Genomic DNA, 16,037 nt, shown 5'->3' on the forward strand with positions numbered 1-16,037 from the left:
ATCGTGGCCGCTGTTCCAGCTGGGATCAGGACGAGGGCTCGTGCCCATCCCCACGATTCCATGGATTTTGTTTTTATAACCAGGATACCTGCACAGTAAGCAAGTTTTTCGAGCTAATATTTTTCCAGGTGCCTCAGTTTTACCGGAAACCCAGAAAGTATCACATATATGTTTAAAACAGTATATTTATGCAGCCTCTCCTCCATCCAAGTGGATATAAAGGCTTATTCAGAAGAATAATAAGGGCTATATAAAATATAACTCCACTGCCAGGAAACCACCGTGCTGTGCCAATAAAAAGTTACATTTTTCCTGCTTCTCTGACTTGCAGCCTTCTTCTGGGCTCGGAGAAATCGCATCCAGCCAAAGGCTGAAGGATTTAAGTCACCAGAAGGCCACAGAGCAACGCTTTACTTATTTTTTGCTGCTGTTCTGACATATAATGTCTTTCAGAGAGTCAGGCATTTATTTCCAGCGTGGAACAGTTCGGCCCTGTCCTGCAGGGATGGGATGGAGCGTGGAGTTCAAGCTCGAGTCACAGCAACTCAAAAAACGAAGCAGTGTTTCAAGGACTGGCATTTGGAAGCGGTGGAAAAGCAAAGAGAGGAAATATGCAAACTGCATTTCAGCCAAGTGTGGATAAAGCACTGCAAGCAACTGCAAACTCCGCTGATCCTGGGGATTTCTCCATGGATTCTGTGCGGGGAATGGGGTTGTAATCCCAGCACCGGGGATTGAGTCCAGCTGCGGGGAGAGATGGGGCAGCTCTGACCCCATCGCTCCACCATCACTCAACCAGCAGGAGACCAAACCATTCCCAAAATGCACTTGAAATAAATGTAACCCCGTTTTAAATGTATTTGCCATTAAGGACTCCGTGCTGCCCGGGCTGGGCACGGGGCACGTCACACAGTGCCCGGCGCAGTTCAGGCGGTGGGTGCCATCCCCCAGGTGCTGCATCCAAACCACGCCCCTCGGTCAGCCACGCCCCGTTTTAGTAACCACGTGCACCCCACAAAAGTGAAGACATCCAAGAACACGCCGTGTTAGACACCAGCTACCGCCAGAACACGTGCCCGGTGAGCCCAGACCACACCAACACCAACGTACCTGCTTGTTCTTGTACTTCTTCAGGTAGCGAGGGGACACCAGGCACTCGGGGTTGATGTCGGTGTTGATCTGCTCCGGGATCAGCTGCGGGTCTGGGTTCAGATGCTGCATCTTCAGGAAGGACAGGATGTTCTGCACCTCCATGCTGTAGGAGCTGTCGGCCATGGTCTTGCCCTTGGAGGCCAGGCGGCAGGCGGCCATCCAGCTGGCGTACTGCGTCTCCTGCGCCCCCCCCGAAAACGGAGACCCGCGCCCGTCAGAGCCGTGGGGGGACCACCAGAACCCCCCAGATAAAGCTCCAGGGAGCCTTCGTTCCCCTTCCAGCCCCTGGAGACTCAAACCTGCACCAGGACAGGCACAAACCCAGCCCAATGCTTAGACTGAAAACACGGGACAAAGCCAAGCAAGAGCAGGGAATGATTTTTTGCTCCGTTCTCACAGATGAGTGAGTTGGAATGCGTGTGGAATGATGAGATCAGACACAGATGAGTGCATTTTCTACCTGTTTTTTGCTTAACAGCACCTCATCATGAGCTGATGGTGGGGAAAGGGTGAAGAGGTGGCCCCGAGTCCAAGCGATACTTACGGTGTCGCAGCGCAGCCAAATTTCATTCATCCCCTCCGCCACCGGAATCAGGAGTTTGATGTTAAACTTCTGACCAGAGATGTTCACATCAGGGGTAACTTCACATCCTGCAATGAGGGAGCCAGTGTTTAACAGGGGGGATGAGGAATTATGTTTGAAAAAGAGGGGGAGAAAGCAAAAATAGGGAAAGAAAAGGGGAAGTTCTCCAAGTAGAGGGTCTCAGTGCTGCCAAAGGTTTGTACCACATCTTCCAGGGCATGAACACTCCACACAGCAGGGATAAAACCCACTGTCAGCTGTCTCTTTTTCCAAGTGACAGGAAAATTGGGGGGAAAAAAGCAAGACCTGATTTGAGAGAAAGGAAGCCAAAGCTAATGTACGCCCACAGGATCAACCTCATGGATCCTGCCTGGCATTGTCCAAACCCTACCTGAGCTCTGGCAGCTCTGGGGCAGTGCCCACTGCCCTGGGGAGCCTGTTCAGTGCCTGACAACCCTCTGGGGGAAGAACCTTTTCCCTGATATTTCCTTTCATGAAAGGGTATAAAAAGGTGACTGGGTGGGTGTCGACTCCCACCCTGAAACCCCTCTATGTTATTTATGGAAGGATATCCCTGGATCCCTGGGAAGTGTCCAAGGCCAGGCTGGACGAGGCTTGGAGCATCCTGGGCTAGTGGAAGGTGTCCCTGCCCGTGGCAGGGGGGGGTGGAACAAGATGGATTTGAAGGTCCCTTTAACCCAACCCAGTCTGTGACTCCATGATTTTGGCTGCTACAGCGAGCGGTGAGGTGTGAGCATCCCGCTCCCGGAGTCTGGAGAGAGCTCCAAGTGGTTGGATAAACACAGGGGGTGATGAACTGAAGCAGCCAAGTCCTCCCGGGCGCCGCTTCAACGCCGCCTCCGAGATTTTTTAAAAGTGCCGTCACAGCAGATCTGTCAAAAAAGCTCCCAAAAAGGTCCTGCGGGCCGGGTCTCGCTCCGACAGCAGCCCCGGGGTCGCTTGGCATCCCGTCTGCTCCTGCCTCCACGGGGAAAACAAATGAGCTCTCTCTGCAGCTCCGTGGCTGCCGGAGCAGGAATGTTTAACTTGACACGAGGAAAGCCAGCAGCTGTAGGAATTTAAAAAGCCAAGGCTTGCAGTGAGGCTGCTCCCAACCGGCACAGGGAAGAGGAGGGAAAATAATCTAAGGCAGCAGAAGAGGAGAATGGTCTGTTCTTCACAGCTTAAACTCTTTTTTTTTTGTCATGGGAATTGTGTTTGAACTAAGTATGACATAAAGAAGGGCAAGTGAAGGTGTCCCCAACCCTGGCACGGGGTTGGAATAAGATGGTCTTGAAGGTCCCTTCCAACCCAAACCATTCCATGATTCTGTAAGTTGTCTCCTCATGCTACTCAGGAGCTGCTGGTGCTTCCCTGTGGGATCACACTGCCTAGAAGTCCAAGTCTGTGCCACACCATCAAACCCAGTCGCCTCATTCCTTTAAAACCATCTACCCAACCCTGGGAAGCCACGCCGAGGCGACAAAGCAGTGGGAAAGCAAGATGCAGGGAGGGGCAGCCTATGACTGGAATAAAAAGCAGCTTCTCTTCCGTCACCTCACCCTTTTCTTACCTCTCAGGTTCATCTGGTGAGCAGGAGTCCCGTTGGATTCCTCTTTGCTTTTATAGCAGGAGATCGAGGTATCTTTGAAGGTGCACCAATAGGGCTTGTAGCCTTTCAACGTCAGCTTCTTGGGCCTGCCAGACACACAGAGGGACACCACGCTTGGTTTAAGCTCCTAAAACAAGCTGCTGCACCAGGAAACACCTTACTTCACCCCTGGGAAACCTGCTGTCAGCAGCCTGGGTTAATTATTCCCACCCTGGGGACAGTCCCTGCCCAGGGGGCTCAGCCATCCTTCCACCGCAGAGTTGAGCTCCAGGGGCAAGTCTGGGCTCTTCGATCCCACGGGGGTAATTTGGGGCAAGGTTGTGGGGGGGGAAATGGAGAGCTGTGTTACAAAAACAGACAGTGCCCACGAACCGCTGGAAAGCACTTTGCTCGAGCTCTGAAGGGAAGCGGCACTTCCAAGGACTCGTCAGCCGCACACACGCACGAGCGCACCCGGTTTGCACTCAAACACCCCACAGCCCAAAAGGTTCGCTAGAAAACTATGGAAAAAGTGGATTTTGCTTGATTATGCAGGAGAGCTGATGGCCCTGCAAACCTGCAGCAACAGCAAAGCGACCCCTCGGCACGGTGGGACCCTGAGCTCATCCCACCACCAGCCCAGGGCCTTTGCAGAGCTCCGAGTATTTGAATTTTTTTTAACCTTCCTTAATTTATAAACCTTATTCTAAGGCTGGATCTGCAGCCTGTCACGCATTTCTCACATTTCCATCCCGGAAACAGCTGCTGATCTCTCATCTGCAGGGATCAAATATGTGATGGCCCCAAATTGCTTGTCCTCAGGGATCTGCACTTCCATTTCCAAGCAAAAGCGAGCTGGGGGCTGCTCAGGACAGCAGGAAATCAGGGAGGCGGGGAAGAAACAGTGTCTGTCTGAATCTCCCTGCTCCCACTCCTCTGATGGACACCTGAGCTGGGGCATCTGCTGCTTCCTCCTGCCCTTGCTGGATTTCCTCCTCCTCCTCCTCCTCCAAAAGCCCTGGCACACACACAGCCCTGTCCTGGGAAAACTATACAAACCACAATTTCCTTTGAAAGCTGCTTCCCACCATGGAAGAAGCCACCAGCCTCCAGCCAAGCCATCCCACACGTGCAGGTTTTTCCATCTTTATGCCTTAATGCATCTTTATTGTCTTTGGATTTTTCGGGGGGGGGAGGCTCCTTTAAATTGCAGGAAGGGCATTTTGATGCTGGATATAATATACGGAGATACTGGGAAGGAATTTTTGGCTGTGAGGGTGGTGAGGCCACGGCACAGGTTGCCCAGAGAAGCTGTGGCTGCCCTTGAAGTGTTTCAGGCCAGGCTGGACGGGGCTTGGAGCAACCTGGAATAGGGGAAAGTTGGAACAAGATGGGCTTTAAGGTCCCCTCCAACCCAAAACATTCTGGAATTCTATGATTTTGGCTGGCAGGGGAGAGAGAAACATCCCAACTCTCTGCAGCAACACCAGGCACATATAGGGACATAATTTACAGGAGCTAAATCTATGGAATATTAGGGACATGTATTGCAGCTCCTCTCCAAGCGAAGTGTGACAAGAGACACACCCAAAGCTGGGCCAGCTCTGAACATCCATTTACATTGGATTTCTGGTACTAAAATACCTCTTGACCCCTGTTTTTAGGAGCAAATGGAATTCTCTGTTCAATTTGACAGCTTTAGGTCCCAACCCCAGGGGTTTTAGGCTTTCAGTGGGAGAGGAACCGGCAGCTTCTGGCTGCTCCATCTCCTGGCGCTCCAATTTGCAGGCAATTAGCTCCCTGAGTCGTGCCTAATTTTTATTGGCAAATCAGCAGATCAAAGGAAAGAACAAGTTTTTTGTTTGTTTGTTTGTTCAAGGGAGGGAAGAAACACCCACTGAGGGGCTGCAGGCCTGAAACTTTGCCCTGATTAAGCCAGACCACAAGCCCAGACAGACGCAGAGACCTTATTAATTTGCCTTTGGAGAGGGAAAAGGAGTTTTTCAGAGCTCTGAGTGCCAGGTTCTGGCTCCAGAACCAAACAATTAATAAAATAAAGGTTTGTTCCAGAGCTATTTTGCTGCCTACAGCCTTTTCCCCCTCCCCATCCTTCAGTTCTGCTGTGAAATCTCATCACTATTCCCAGTTTCCAGAACTTTCACTGTATCCCTGGCTGCAGCCGGCAATAAATTGCAAAAGACAGTCGTGGCTGCCAAAAATTGTTACTCCAAGCCCAGACGCTGCTGTTCCCGGTTTCCACGTTCCACCATCTCAGTCAAAGCAAACTTAAACAAAAAAAAAATCCCTAAATCCTGAGCAGAGTCAACTTAACCTGCTCCTTCTGGCACGGAGAGGGTGGAGAGACCAGCTGAGGATTCATCCTGCAAACCAGGAGAAGCGTTTGAGGAGGGTTTTTAGGTCTCACTCCTAATTTTAGGAGGGTTTATCATCTTTCAGGATGGTTTTATTACCTCCTGGGCAGTGAATGTGTTAAAGAAATAGCCCAGCACACGCTGCTGGCTATGGGCTGCAGCAAACTCTCCCTGCGGGAAAACATCTTGAATTTTGTATTTAAGAACTAATCAACTTCAAATATTGAATATTTTGAATAACTTATGGCCGGGACATGAAAAAAAGAAAAAAAAAAAGGATGTTAAGAGGTAGGACCATTAATTATTCATTGCCATTACCAGTTTCACAAGCAGCTCTTCCCATCAGCACTTACTTGAAGACTTTAATGTAGTCGGCGAGCTCCGGGATGGAAGTGATGTCACCCTGAAAATCAAAGATCATCCCATTCACCCGCCTGCCCCAGCAGAGCCAGGATGGTGGATCTGGGAGGGAAGGGATGTGGGTGCAGGGGAGGAAGCCGGGAGCAACATCGCGGGCCGGGGGGGGTGAGGGGGTGGGAGTCACGGAACTGCTCCCGAGAAAGCCCCAGAGCCGCTTCCCGGGAGAAGCAAGAGGTGAAAAAAACTCCATGGCACAGCCCAGCAGCGCTGTTTGGAGAGCAGAGGACAAGGTTTTTTTTACTTTCCTTTGAGGAATTCCTGCTGCTGCTGCCGGAGCCAATTCCCACCCGCGAGGTCACGGGCGGTCACCGCGGCTCGTGTTCGCACGGGGATTTTTCTCCTCCTTCGGTTGTTTCCCTACGCTCCAAACAGAAGGAGGAGATGCACCTCCACAGAGAACTGGCTGGAGAAGGGATTTCTGCGGCTAGAAGGACTTCCCCCTCCAGGATTTTTAAATATTGAGTTTAAATTCGCTTTCTGCACGTGGAAAACGTACAGGGGGGCACACTCGCAACTCCCAGGAGCTGAAACTTGAGGGATAGAGAAAGGAAGGATTGCTCCAGCAGCTTCCAGTAGCAGGACAGTTTACTTTCAGTCTGCAGTGAACTGTTTATAGATACCACAGGGAAAAAAAATGCGGAATCTAAACAAACAATCCAGTAATTGCCCATTATCCGTATTCAATTACTCGAATGCATCTGGAAATGGCTCCTGCTCGCAAGCCCTACGGAAAGGGATGGGGGTTTTTTTTTTGGATGAATCATTGTCCTCTGCGCTCTTATCTGGCAGGGTTTGCTCCTTAGTGGCATGTTCCAAATCTGGTTTTGAGAAGAAATTAGAAAACATGTCTCGGTGATAAAAACTTGTCGCCGTTTCTGTCGCGGCCACTGCTTTTTTACTGCGAAGCTCTGCTTGTTGTTAATGCCAGCACAGCATCTGAGCGTGGATGTAACTTCAAAAAGACCCTTCATGAACACGTAAAAAAATACTATATGAAGTGTAAAACCGGAAAATTGCAGGGATTTTAGGGTTGGAAAGAACTTTAGATGAAATTTAGAGACGGTATAAATGTGCAGAAAGCCTGGAAAAGCCGTGCTGGGCCAAGGCTGACAGGACCGAGTCCTTTTAATGCACTTTCATTTTAAACCTTTACATTTTTAAAGGTGGAAAACGAGTGTTAAAACAGCATATTTAGCACACCCCCCTCAAAATACAGACATAGGCTAAAATCCAGTCCAATAAAAGTAAGGTTTCATAAGCATAAATTAGTTCTGAAAATCACAGCAGTAGTTTTAGGTGCTGTAAAACGTGAATTAGAAACAGAGGAAGAGAAACCTCAGCGTGGAGAACTCAGTATTTGGGAAAGTCACTAGTGAGGACAGAAATCACATCCACTTAAATTTAGTTTTCCATTATTTCATTGGGAAGGTGGCTTGGTGTAGGGAGGGTTCAGTAAGATCCTGGTTCCTTCAGGACTTCTCCAGAGGCTGCCTGTGGTTCCCTGCCCCCAGATCTATCCCTCAGTATCTAAAAAAACCCCCCTATTTTAAAGCAAATATTATTGGGGGTCTACGTTTTGTGTCGTTTCACTGGGCTGGGGGAAACTTCCTCATGGAGAAACAGAAAAATAAAAAGGGAGAGGAAGGAAATAAAAAAGGTTGGAAGCCTGGAAAGATTCCCAGGAGGGAAGGAGGGGACACACAAGCCACCCTGCCACGGTTGTGCCTGCAACCCTTACCAGGATCGTGGACGTCTTGCCCCCTTCCAAGGTGATTTCCAGATCCGAGAGCGCAGCGTCCACCTCATCCACGTCCTTGTCGCTGTTGTTCAGGTGGTTTTCCGAGGACATGATGGACAGCTTGTTGATGTGGTACTGGAAGGCAAGGCACAGGAATGACCATCTTGGACGTTTTCAGCCCAAGGAGTCGGTGGCACAACCCCCGAAGGACCTCTCAGGACCCCTGGAGGTCACCTGGTCCTACTCCTACACTGGGCACCTCTGTCCACCTCCTTCCCTGCCTCCCATCAGGTATTTATGTACTTAGTAAGATCCCCCAGAGCCTTCTCTTCGCCAGGATGAACAATCCTAGCCTTTCCTCACAGGGGAGGTGCTCCTGGACCTTCATCATCCTTGTGGCCCATCACTGAGAGCTCTCTCCAGTCTGTCCACGTCTCTCTTGCCCTGGGAAGCCCAGAACTGGACGCCTAAATATGCTCCAAGAGAGCTGAACAAGGGCCTGGAGTGACAGGACAAGGGGGAATGGCTTCCCACTGCCAGAGGGCAGGGTCAGATGGGATATTGGGAAGAAATATCCACCCTGTGAGGGTGGAGAGGTTGCCCAGAGAAGCTGCAGCTTTCCCATCCCTGGAAGTTTCCCAGGCCAGGTTGGACAGGGCTTGGAGTACCCTGGGCTAGTGGAAGGTGTCCCTGCCCATGGCAGGGGGTTGGAACAAGATGGACCAAGTCCCTTCCAACCCAAACCAGTCTGTGATTTCATGTCTTTGCATCTGTTTTTTTTCCCCCAGAAAACCAAAACACCCACGAAATCTCACAGGGAGGACTGTGCCCAACCCACTCTGCAGTGCTGGGATGTAAACTGAGTCATTATATTTCTGTTTTCACTCGTTTTTTCCTAGGAGGGGCCCTTGGAGCAGACAGCCCTGCTCCTGAGGGGGACATTCCTGCATCCTACAGCGACGAGTCGTGCCAGACCACACGGAATAAATGCCTGCCATCCGTCCCGCAGAAGTCAATAGCAGGTGTAGCATTTATGCCAAATCGCACCGAGTGTTTCACAAAACAGAGAAATAAATAGTTCTGGGAAACCCACAGATTATCCCCAGCTGTTTTGGGGGGGGCACAGGGCCAGAAAGGCACAGTTCAGTAACCCCGGGTACGTGTTGGGAGGGTTTAAGAAGTGCAAAGCTAAAAGTTAAGATAGATATAAACAGGTTTGGTAAAAGAAGGTCAAGTTACTTTTCATGAGAAATAATCAGCAGCAAACATTTAAATTCAAAATAAATCTAATAAACTCAAGTGAGGATTAGGAGATGGGAAATGATCCAGCTCCTACCAGCTTGAGAAGGCCGAGCCCCCACTGAAGACAAGGTGAGCCTTAAAATACATGATTTTGGGCTGAGGGAGAGTAGGTTTAGATAGGATATCTAAAGGAATTGTGAAGGAATTGTTGGCTGTGAAGGTGGGCAGGCCCTGGCACAGGTTGCCCAGAGAAGCTGTGGCTGCCCCTGGATCCCTGGAAGTGTCCAAGGCCAGGTTGGATGGGGTTTGAAGCAACCTGGGCCAGTGGAAGGTGTCTCTGCCCATGGCAGGGGGTGGAATGAGATGGTCTTTAAGGTCCCCTCCAAGCCAAACCAGTCTGTGATTCCACAGTTTCACTCATCAGGTTACTCCATGGAGAAATCTGCAAAGCCGCAAAATCCAGTCTGACCCAAACCCTCAGCGTCCCAGGCCGTGTCCCACCTGCAGTGCTGCGAACATCATCATTTCCTCCTCCGTGCACTCGATCTCCTCCAGCAGGATCGCCCACTTGGACTGCTCGTACAGCTGGTTGATCCTGATGGCGTCGTACTGCGGCACAGCACAGAAACACGGAACGGTCGGAAAACATGCGAGCCCAGCACCAGACAAACCACCTCATCTAGTGCAAGGTGTCCCTGCCCATGGCAGGGAGCTGGAATGAGATGGTCTTTAAGGTCCCTTCCAACCCCAACCATCCTGGGTTTCTCCGATCTCCCAACCCAACGCTTCGATCCAAGATGAAAATCCTCTGCCACCAAAACGAAGTGGCTCTAAGGACCCTCAGAGCATCTCCAGCGACACCCAAACATTAGGAACCTGACACACAGGGAGCACAAATCCTGTGTTTGATTCCTGCACGACCCATTTTCAAACTCCATTCAAATTTCCATGATTTTTGGGAAGGTTTACCAACACAAAAGCACGTCAGAGAGACCCAGGAATCCTCTGCTCCAAGGCTCTGCCCGCAAGGTGCAAGTAAAACAAGTAGCTCTGTACCTTTGGATTCAAGTCAAAAAAGCTGTAGTACTTGAACCGGAGTAGCAAAGCCTCATTTTCCTTCACCTCCTGCTCCATCAGGGATCGGGACGAATCCAGCCACCTGCAAATTGCCAACAGGGGGATAACACACACAAAACGCTCGGGCGACGCAATTTAAAACCAGCAAAAAAAAAACACCCCACCCCAAATCCTTGACTCCTCGACTCACCCTTGGTTGATTTTGGCTTTATCGAGCAGCGTCTGGGGCTTGTACATTTTTGCTAAGGACTCTGGGGAGGTGACGGGCTGGCTCACGGCCAGGATTCCCGGATTCCCTTCGGACAGGGCGCTGTCGCCGAACCAGGCCGAGGTGGGTGACAGGGGGCTGCCGTCGTGAGCGTCGTAGGTCGGCGTCATCGTTTTGCTATACAGTCCTGGGCTTGAATAGATATTTCCTACCAGCAAGGGGGATAAAAACTGGGAGTTAGCTTCGGGACTAGCCCTGCCTTGCTCCCAACCCAGCCAACGGATGAGAAGCCTTCCCTTTTTTTCCACCATTATCTTTCCGCAAAGGGAAAACGCTGCGCTGCTTGTTCTCCCACGGAAAGCCGTCCCTCTCCTCTCTCTCTCTCTCTCGGCTCTTCTCCAAGAGCAAAACTGATGGAAAACTCATTCCATCCCACACGGTGGGAAAAGACACAGGTCTCCCACAGGGCCGGGACAATCCTGCCCCCTGAGTTTCTGTGGCACCTGGGACATGAGTGGCCCCCGACTTACCGGCATTACCTGTTGCTTAAAGATTTTGGGAGTCAAAGGTTTTAGAGGAGCAGGAAAATAAACTAAGGGTGCAGCCAAAGAGACCAGAGGCAGAGGGCAAAAGTCCTACTGAGGTGGAGCTCACCTTTGACGGGGCCGATGTAAAGAATATCGGTGCCTATGGAGAGGGAAAAGAAAGGAGGGAAGTGAGAAGGCGAGAGAAAGTCACCCGGAGAGCAGGAAAGGACAGAAGCCAAAAATGGGCATTTTTAGAAGGAGGCAGAACAGCTCAGGTGAGGTTGAACCACCCAAATGGAGTGCTGGCAGCGGCGCTGGTGGACTCGGCAGCAAAGCAACCGGAGTGGCTTCACGTTATTCCACTCGTGTTACGGGAACAGCCGGGCACGGAAACGCGGCGCTTCCCGGATGGAAAAGCTTGCTGAGATGGCCACGCACACTTGGCATTAATGTGCTGAGCGAGTGGTGCGATGTGTTGTGCAGAACCGACCCTGAAGCACACGCTACTCGCAGCACCCCCCCCCCCCCCCGAAGCTCTGCGGCTCGGACGGATTCAAAGCGTTTCGGAAAACCCACCCAGACCTTTCAAAACGAGCGTCTTCGAAGGGAAGCGAGCCAATCACAGCTTGGTATCTCACCCCCCAAAACAGCTGAGGGCTGAACAGAGAGCTGCCTCGTCCCTGGGAGCGTTCCAGGCCAGGTTGGATGGAGCTTGGAGCAACCTGGGCTACTGGAAGGTGTCCCTGCCCATGGCAGAGGGTGCAACTGGATGGGCTTGATATCCCTTTCAACCTAAACCGCTCTGTGAAACAGCCCCTGTTCACCTCACAAGAACATTGATTTTTACACTGATATAAAATTTGGATTTTCAAAAGAAGGGAGGATCAACCACCAGGTCCTAATGCCAGGAATTCCACTGCATACGAGTTCACTGAGCATCATCTGCTGGGCATGAATCTGCCCACCAGGACCTGGAAGGTCTGACAACAAACTGGATTTTTGGGAAAGGGCCGTGTCCTTTTTAAATCACCACCCTGTTCAGACATGCAGTTCGAAGCATCTGAACTCTCCCTCCCAGAGCACTGCTGGGGGTGTTGAAGGCGGTGACAGGGTTGAGATGCCACCAACAAGGTCATTTGTGCCACCTCCTGCTGCTCTGAACCGCCATGCTCCACCTCCTCACTCCAAACCATCCCTCCTCCCTCGCTGCACAAGGAATGGCACAAAGCTGAGCTAGACTGGAAAAGCCCAAGACCAAACAAAAAAAAAAAAAAACCCTTTCCAAACCCTCATTTTTTCACGATGGGTATCTCAAGGAGCAGGAGGAACTGTCTGAATCAACAGCATCGTGCCCACAACTGCCAGCTTTATGGCTAGGAAACACCAAGTAATACAGAAATGGGATTCTAAACTGCCTGACGGGATGGAAAATAAAAGCAAAAACCATCAAACAAGAAAACCACCAGGATGCTTTTAATGTCCCTCCTAGTTCTGCTGGCATCCCGGTCTGCATGGGACCAGTGAGCACTGTGGGTTCCTCCATCAAGACAGACCCAGGCACGAGCAAAAAAAGCAGCAGAAATGGTGAAGGGATGGAGATATCCCTCCCTTTCAAGCTTCACACTTGCAAGGAGAAGGCCAGGGATGATTTGCCAGGTACTTAGACCAGGTACTTACACGTTGGGAGTTGGACTCGATGATCCTTATGGTCCCTTCCAACTTGAGATATCCTATGATTCTATGGTTATAAAAGCAGCAGAAAGGTGCTCTCCCCATGGGCTGTTACAACACTGGAGCAGAGCAGTCCAACAAGAACCAGCAATAAACTCCCATCACCATCCATCAAACACATCCCGAAGGATGCTCCTGCCTCCTCCCCATCCGTCCTTGCAGTGCCTCAGTCTCAGCCCTCACGTGGATCAAGCACACAGGGCTGAGCATCAACTGGACCAACAACAAAAAATAATCCCGCTTCTTGCCCCAAATTGGGCAGGTTTTTCCACGGATATCCCCCCACACTCCTCTGAGTGAGCGTTCGCTCCACCACAGCAAAGCTTCCCCTTCACTGTTCCCCTCATCACCTTCTCCAAACACCTGAAACATCTCAAAAGAGGCTTCCCTTGAGAAATGTGCCCTAGGCCAGGCAATGTCATGGAAAGTTCCAGCAGAAATAGCTACAAATTTGGTTAATTAATATAAACAAGTGACTACAGGTCTTCTAATGGAAAGAGTTGGGCAACACGGCCTGTGGGAGTATTGGCAGCTCCGCCGACCGGGATTTAAATGGTTTCGCTGCCAGGTTTGGGATGCTCAGCGACAAAACACCCCCAGTACATCTCCACACACTGAAACCAGCACATCCTGAATTATTAACTTGTTTTTCAGAAGCATTCAGCACACGGACTGGCGTTGGAACATCGCTAGAAACAGTTTATTCAGACTGAAACCACGACTTTTATCTAACGGCACCTGAACGCGCAGGAATTCAACCTGCTGCAAGTGATTTCATTCACAAGGGAGAGCAAAACCAGCAAAGTGACTCACTGGAAGAGCAATAAATAATTTAAACAAAACCCTCTCTACTGCCTACATTTCCCCCCAAAGCAGGCCAAGTATTTCCTATTAATCCAACAGAGATGCTCTCCCTGAACACTTGGCTTTTGGAAAGGCTTCATACAGACCTTCAGGATGAAAAAGCCAAATGGAAATGAAAATTGGCTGGAGCCTTGCCCAATGTCTCTGAGCCAGGAGTGGGAGAGGACTAGCCCAGAAGCATTTTTAAGTAACTGAGAAGACAAAGAGCAGGATCAGAGCAAAAGAGGGATTATTTTTCCCTTGCCAAGATCCGTGCTGATGGTTTGATGGGGAGCCCGTGGTGCAAAACCCTCTCTTCCTGCAAGTCCAGCGCCACCACCGCTGGCATTAACCACATTCCATGACCTTCCCTCCAGTTAATTTAACACCAATTAATACAAGTTTACTGAATTTCAAGATTTTTTTTCATCAAAGCTGCCCTGCTACCCTCAGATCGTTGGACTTAAACCTGAGAGCTTTGGCAGCCAGACACGTCTCGCCCGCCCGGCAGCGCCGCCGACTCCGCAAGTCCACTTGGGATAAAGTGCTCCCACTTGGCCAAAATTATGGTTTAAACTCCTGCCATTTGCCTTCAAACACCAGACTTCCAGCAGCCACGGAACAGAGCTGAAAAAACCCTCTGCCTGCAAACACCTGCATCAATCTGCTGCCCGGGGTAAGAGATGTTACTCCATCAAGGATGTTTCTCCATCAGAGGGATGTTATTCCAATCAGGGACGTTACTCCACCAGCAATTCTCTTCCCAGGGCTGCTCTGGTTCTGCAGTTCAGGCTGGCAAACTACCACACAGCAATAAAAGGGGTTTCTTTGAGCATTACAAGCCATAGCTACACACTTAACATAAGGCAACACTAATGCAATTAATAAAACGCTGCTCTTGCTGGGTCATAAATACAGAGCAGGACAGTGGTACAGCCTAAAACACACCTGGAATCTGACATCAGGAACGATTTTCCTTAAGAAAACCTCTCAGTAACACCACCTGAGTGGTCACACTCGTGTTCTGGTTTATTTTATGAAGCCTGGTGTTGTTCTGCTCCCCGAAATGCGTGACAGCTCCAGACATGCATCCGTGACTGAGTGCTGCAGCCCTGCAGGACTTGTGTCATTTATCTGGTGTCTGCTTCTTGCACAGACCTCAAGGAATTAAATCAGACTGATATTGCAGTGCCATTCTTCCCCCTCTCCCGTTTTTTTTTTCCTGGCTCACCAGACCCCGGCGTGATCAGAGGACCCTCCAGCTCAAAGGCGTCGTCTTCACACTGATCATCCAACTTCTTCTTTTTTTTCTTCGATGGATCTCTGGGTTTCCTCAAAAGGGAGAGTTCTTCTGGATGCCTGATGTCTGGGGAAAAAATGGACCACTTTTATAACAGTAGGAGGGGGAAAAAAAAAGGGGGGAAAAAGGGGAACAAAAAGAATATCCTTCCGTTAGGAACAACATCCAGCAACGTTCAGTATCTCCCTTGGCTGATTTTCCTGCTTTGCAACGGTTAAAAATCAAGTTGAGAGCATTTTCCCTGCAAGCCCGTTGGAAACAAGCTCTGTCCTTGGCTGGAAAGGTAAAAGAACATTTGGATAAAATGTGGAATTTCCCAGGCACAGCCACTCAAATGTAAATACAAGCACTGGTAGAGGCTGTGGCAGAGCCTGGTACCACTTGCACCCATTAAATAAGTAAATATAAACACAAACTATATAAAAACATTATTATCAATAATATATAAAGACAATGTATAATAATATAGAAGTATAATAACACATAATAATATACAAAAAAAATAGAAGTAGAAATACAAATAGACATAGAAATAGAAATCAGCGTGTAGTAACAGGGCAGGTTCTCCCACTTCCATAGGAGCAATCCAAGAGTTAAGCCATTTATTTACACAGCTACAGGCTGGACCTTAAAGCCTGTATTTAAGGCACACAATTTTTAAAGACATTTTGCTTCTCACAGCAAATCTCTCCCATTTCCCTGCCCAGGACCAGCCCGAATAATTCAAAAACCATTTAAAATGAGGAGCATCTCAGTGTGTTTGTGTTTTAAGCCATGGGGAGCAAAGAAAAAAGAGGATTTTAGGGTCATTTCCCACTAAGGCCGTACTTTGGGTTTGCTGCAGTTGCTTCCAAGCGGGAAGGAGCTCCCTGGGAGAGCAAAGCCCACTGTCCATTGTAGCAATGAAACCACCAAGAGACTGGAGCAGGGCCAGGGGTCCCTCACTGGCACTGAGAAAACCAGGAGGGGGGAAAACCCTCTGTCTGCTCTAAACTGGGCTCTGCTGATTTGTGGGAACTGACCTGGAAAAGCATTGACCTGGGCATGGAGCCATCCCACTGCAACGGGGAGAGGCTGCAAAAAGGTTGGAGAGTTCTGAAATACAGCTTGGGACTGGGAAAAGACAGGCTGGGAGAGCTGGGGGGGTTCACGTGGAGAAGAGAAGGATCCAGGGAGACCTGAGAGCCCCTTGCAGGGCCTAAAGGGGCTCCAGGAGAGCTGGAGAGGGACTGGGGACAAGGGATGGAGGGACA

At 50.0% G+C, this 16,037-nt stretch overlaps 1 protein-coding gene across 4 annotated transcripts in view; it reads right to left on the reverse strand.

Moving 5' to 3' along the window:
* FERMT2 (fermitin family member 2) overlaps positions 1-16,037 on the reverse strand; it is a 50,770-nt gene that overhangs the window by 5,160 nt on the left and 29,573 nt on the right. For 2 of the 4 annotated variants that reach the window (XM_027905163.1, XM_027905160.1), the window contains exons 3-12: positions 14,716-14,850; positions 11,038-11,070; positions 10,366-10,591; positions 10,155-10,257; positions 9,600-9,707; positions 7,857-7,991; positions 6,052-6,101; positions 3,309-3,433; positions 1,697-1,803; positions 1,111-1,332 (exon numbers count right to left, since the gene is read on the reverse strand). In XM_027905163.1, the coding sequence (XP_027760964.1) occupies positions 1,111-1,332; positions 1,697-1,803; positions 3,309-3,433; positions 6,052-6,101; positions 7,857-7,991; positions 9,600-9,707; positions 10,155-10,257; positions 10,366-10,591; positions 11,038-11,070; positions 14,716-14,850 (1,244 nt within the window). The remainder of the gene's footprint in view (positions 1-1,110; positions 1,333-1,696; positions 1,804-3,308; positions 3,434-6,051; positions 6,102-7,856; positions 7,992-9,599; positions 9,708-10,154; positions 10,258-10,365; positions 10,592-11,037; positions 11,071-14,715; positions 14,851-16,037) is intronic. The other 2 variants (XM_027905162.1, XM_027905161.1) reach the window with 1 other exon arrangement.

This window comes from Empidonax traillii, unplaced genomic scaffold (genome assembly GCF_003031625.1).
Source record: "Empidonax traillii isolate 1590-97213 ecotype Southwest subspecies unplaced genomic scaffold, ASM303162v1 scaffold1128:size488575, whole genome shotgun sequence".
In the NCBI taxonomy this organism is placed as follows: Eukaryota; Metazoa; Chordata; class Aves; order Passeriformes; family Tyrannidae; genus Empidonax; species Empidonax traillii.